This window comes from Aplysia californica, unplaced genomic scaffold, assembly GCF_000002075.1.
Source record: "Aplysia californica isolate F4 #8 unplaced genomic scaffold, AplCal3.0 scaffold00134, whole genome shotgun sequence".
Classification (NCBI taxonomy): domain Eukaryota; kingdom Metazoa; phylum Mollusca; class Gastropoda; order Aplysiida; family Aplysiidae; genus Aplysia; species Aplysia californica.
This window is the reverse complement of record NW_004797404.1, coordinates 1306208-1311278: the sequence shown is the minus strand read 5'-3', so window position 1 is coordinate 1311278 and position 5071 is coordinate 1306208. Positions and strand designations below refer to the sequence as shown.

The 5071-nt window shown below is 37.2% G+C and overlaps 1 protein-coding gene across 1 annotated transcript in view; it reads right to left on the bottom strand.

The window, feature by feature from the left end:
* LOC101846281 (cathepsin L1) overlaps nucleotides 1-2302 on the bottom strand; it is a 25402-nt gene extending 23100 nt beyond the window's left edge. Inside the window, exons 1-4 of the mRNA XM_035969279.1 lie at nucleotides 2087-2302; nucleotides 1322-1448; nucleotides 741-870; nucleotides 160-297 (exon numbers count right to left, since the gene is read on the bottom strand). Of these exons, the coding sequence (XP_035825172.1) occupies nucleotides 160-297; nucleotides 741-870; nucleotides 1322-1448; nucleotides 2087-2187 (496 nt within the window). The 5' untranslated portion in view covers nucleotides 2188-2302. The remainder of the gene's footprint in view (nucleotides 1-159; nucleotides 298-740; nucleotides 871-1321; nucleotides 1449-2086) is intronic.
* Between the last annotated feature and the right edge of the window lie 2769 nt (nucleotides 2303-5071).

Below are 5071 nucleotides of genomic sequence, written 5' to 3'. Positions count from 1 at the left end.
TAGAAGAAGAAGAAGAAGAAGAAGAAGAAGAAGAAGAAGAAGAAGAAGAAGAAGAAGAAGAAGAAGAAGAAGAAGAAGAAGAAGAAGAAAAAGAAGAAGAAAATATTAATCAACAGAGATTTGTAGGTGGATATGAGGAAAACAAAATCATAAACATACCCCATTTTTGTGAACAGTCGATCAAGTTAGACTCGGAAAGGCTGACCAGTTTTCCGGTGGTATTAAAATGTTGACCCTCGAGACTGCCAGTGACGGAGAAAGCCCAGCATGATCCACACTGTCCCTGGTCTTTAATAGCTGAACAAAACAAGGACATGATTATGTGGGTGTTCTGAAATGAATCGAATTTTGTATTTTAATTTGACCTATTCTTGAAAGGGGCCGGGGACGGAAGGAAAGGGATGGAAAGGAGTACAAGGTAAATTAGTATTACATTCAATTTCTTGTCCTTATTTTTTCGCATTTAAAAAAATGTTTTTTAAATATTTATATTATATTCATTAAGAAGCCCAAAACAAACATACACATACACCTGCACATAAACAAACACTTACATATACACCTGCATATGCACATGCACATGCACATACACATACTCATGCTCATTCTCATACACAAACACATGCACATATGCATACACATACACACATGGACAACCTGACAGAGTACTTAGATACCTACATATTATAGTACCAATGCCCCTACACACAAACACATCCAGTTATTGTACTCATTCTTACGTGTGACGTATCCTTTTTTCCTCCAGTCCACAGAGGCGGGCAGGTAAGCCTTGTACTGGCCACTCACGTATTTCCCTGGCTCCTTGTGTACGTTCATGCCGTTCATTACCCTGTTGAACTCATCGTTGGTCTAGGGATGAAGACAGAAAACCGTTAGAGCTCTTTTGTAAAGTTGAACGCTCTACGAGATATGAGGTTTGTCATGTCAGTAGGAGAGTACGTACACTGTCAGTCGTAAATGTGCAGGGTTGAGACGTTAGTTCAATTGATTAATCCAGGCTGGACGCTAAAAAACAGGGAACACTCGAGGATTATGAACTCCAATCTTTCCTATGCTGTTCATATTTTGTATTCGCTTGGCGACAGCAACCTACTGAAGATATCAATGATTGGCGCAGCACTACGGCTTACTTCTTAAAGTCGCGTTTCCAAAAGCCTTTCCCACTTTTACATTAAGGGATTACAGTTAGGAGAACCAGAAATAATGGTTTGTGCATACATTGGGTAGGGATGGGGTACCTCTATTAAACACGATTAAGAGAAGATTAGTGTTGAGCATATCCATGATTCTGAAGACTGACCATATCAGCGTATTTGTTCTCTCCCAGGTAGTAGCTCTTGAGTCCTTGGGCATACAGTTCATTGTGTTCCTCAATCTTTTTCAGGTTGGACTGCCACACGAAGCGACGGATGATGTCTTCTTCTCCACTGTGGAGGGATCGAGAGACAAAAGGAGTTTTTGAGTTAATGAGTTGACAAGCAGGTAAATACATGAGTGAGTAGGTGATTCTCTCTCTCTCTCTCTCTCTCTCTCTCTCTCTCTCTCTCTCTCTCTCTCTCTCTCTCTCTCTGTGTGTGTGTGTGTGTGTGTGTGTGTGTGTGTGTGTGTGTGTGTGTGTGTGTGTGTGTGAGAGAGAGAGAGAGGAAAAGAAAAAAGAGAGACAGTGAGAGAGAGAGAGACAGAGACAGAGAGAGAGAGAGACAGAGAGAGAGAGAGAGAGAGAGAGAGAGAGAGAGAGAGAGAGAGAGAGAGAGAGAGAGAGAGAGAGAGAGAGAGAGGCGTAACGGCAGAGATAGAAAGATTTGTTGAGGGGAAAATGGATAGATATAGGGAAAAAGAGGGAGATGGATAAATGGATTTGGAAAGAATTAATCTTTGAAGGGTGAAGAGGTGGGGTAAGAGGAAAGACGATAAGCCAGAGAAACGCCCGAAATAGTAAGTTACTGTTACTTTAATTTACAAAATTCAAAAGCGAGTTTTATTAACAAAATGAGTTAAATACGCGCTTAATGGAACAGGCGGTTAAAATTAAATAAAATATAGTTTTTATTTTTTAACGAAGTACCTGTAGTCCTTGTTATACTTGGATTTAAAGATGAGCCAGTTGGCGTCTGTGTGGGCTGATGCCACGACAACAGCGAGGGCAAAAATTGCTAGCTTGATCATCTGGAGACAAAGAGCATATTATATGAATTAACTTATTACCGTTTTAGATTCTGTTTATGAAAAAAGAACCCCAGGGAAAGAGACTTTTCCATTCAAGTTTTAGGGGTTTGTTTTTAGTTACTTATTTGTTGACCTGTACAAGAAAGGTATTTAGTTTTATTTCAGTCCTTTTGAATGTTTACATTTCAATTTAAAAAGTAGATTTACATGAAAACAAAAAACCGTATTATTTCGTCAAGTCTTTGCGAAATTTCAATTTAGAGAAAGGCTTAATATTTACTGCAAGAAATGACGGCATAAAATATTTACATTTCTTGACAGTCCTCTTTTCAAAGGAATACAGTTTATTAACGATAACATTGCCCGGTTAGTGCAGCTTCTTTTAGTCAGCATGTGTATGCATTTAAAATATTGTTTGGTGTTATTTAGGAAAGTACTTTTCGTTTTGGTTGTTGTTGTTCTTTTGCTAGGCTAGCTAATACTTCTCATTTATGAATTGTAAGTGTGTACAGAGAACGCAACTAACTTTCTAACAATTTTTAATTTATGAATGTATTTTCTGAGTACCGCTGACGAAAAGGATCGACAGTGAAGGCCTGGTTTTACCGGATTAGAATGAAACCTGTTTGAGAGATAATTAATTGTACAGACGTTGTTTCTGTATGGTAGAAAAAAAGACATAATATTACTTTCAAGTTTGTTTAAAAGCCTCAATTGTTACAATTTTCGTGTATAAGGAATCTTTTGTTTAGTTTATTTTGACACTATCACTACATGAGTGCTCAAGTTGTTCTCTTTTTAGACTGTCAATTTTTTACAAGGTAGAAAAAAGACATATTTTCAAGAAGACTCAAGGCAAAATGAGATGGGAAGGGAACAAAACGTATAGCTGTACATGACAGTCAGTGTGTTTTTACTTAGAGCATCCAACATAAAGAGAGGAGATACAAAATACTAACCTTGTTAATTTGTCTTATGATATTGTCTTTTGGAAAAAATAAAATGATCAGTGTAAAGCTCACTTTTTAAGCTTGTTAGTAGGCCTTATTTATACGACTTTCATCGATAAGAAATTGTATATATGTAGAATTGTTTTAACACTATCTACTCGTGAGTTCTCAAGCTGTCCTCTTTCCTGACCTTCCCCTTCTTTGTCTAGACGTCTGCACCCCTATCATCATCATCACAATAACCACCCCTACTCATTGTTCTCCCGTTTTGACAAAGGCAGTCCGTGTGACTTGACATGTATGAACACCTATACAAATGAAAATAATGCTGTTGTTGTTGAAGAACGTGAGGTTAGATGTGTGTTTGGACGTGTGAATGTGAGAAAGGCGTGTGGTCCAGACGGTGTGCAACCCAAAATTCTGAAAATGTGTTCAGCACAACTTAGTTTTATTTACACCTATATTATCAACCAGTCGTTGTTGACATATGCTATTCACACTATTTGGAAATGTTCTAAAATCGTCCCCCTTCCAAAGAAAAAAAAATTACTGAAATGAACGACCTAAGGCCAATAGCCTTAACATCGGTAGTTATAAAATGTCTTGAAAAAATTGTGCTAAAAAGACTACGAACGTACATAGAACCCATCCAGGACCCTCTACAATTTGCATGTCGTCACGGGAGAAGTGTGGAAGACGCCATTTTACTATTTCTTGACTACATATATAGACACTTAGACAAGCCTAAAACTGTCTGTAGGATCCTGTTTGTTGATTTTTCGTCAGCCGTTAATACTATCCAGCCAGCTATCCTTTCAAAGAAATTAGAAAACATAGGTGTTAACGTCAATTTAATATCATGGATAGGCAATTTTCTTACCAACCGAACCCAGTATGTAAAATTAAAACATTCTTCATCGACATACATCACAACAAATACAGGGGCCCCTCAAGGATGTGTTTTGTCACCAGTTTTATTCACACTATACACGAACGATTGCCAAATAAACAACAGTAACATCAAGTTGATAAAATTGGCAGATGATTCAACATAATTGGGCTAATTCAGGCTGACCATAACGAAACCGCTTACCGGAATTTTTTACTTAACTTTTCTGAATGGTGTGAAAATCATAAGCTACTTTTAAATGTGAAAAAAACCCAAAAGAACTTGTCGTTGATTTTAGAATAAAGAAACTGCCCCTGCAGCCACTCAAAATTAAATGTGAAAGCATCGAGCAAGTGTCAGACTATAAGTATTTGGGTGTTACAATAGAAAACAAACTCAACTGGCGTGTCCACACTTCTCTCCTGCATAAAAAAGTGAACAAAAGACTATTTTTTCTAAGTAAGCTAAAGTATTTTAAAGTTGATAAAACATTGATGTCCATGTTCTACCATTCAACCATAGAAAGTATGATCAATTTTTGTATAACTGCATGGGCCGGGAACACAAGACAACAAGATAAAGAAGAATTAAATTGACTAATACGGAAAGCATGTAAAATTTCAACATCTTCATTCCCCTACTTGGATGAATTGTACATAACAGCTTGCACTAAGAAAATTAATTCCAACTTTTTAGACAACAAACATCCCTTGTTCCCTCAAATAAAAACATCAGTCAGAAGTAAAAGACCTAGGCTTCTGATCTGTAATAAAGAAAGACACAGAAAGACATTTTTACCATCATCTATCAAAATGCTTCCATCTTAACCATCTTGTATAAATATACTTACGACCTTAGAGCATGCATCAAAATAACATTGAGTGTGTATCTAGCTTACAATTATTATTGTTTATATTGCTGCTCATTTATATTCTGCTTGTGATTGTAAGCCTACTTGTGTGTGCATGTGTGTGCACGTGTGGGCGTGTGTGTGTTTGTGTGTGTGTGTGTGTGTGTGTGTACACGTGGTGGAACACCGAACCAA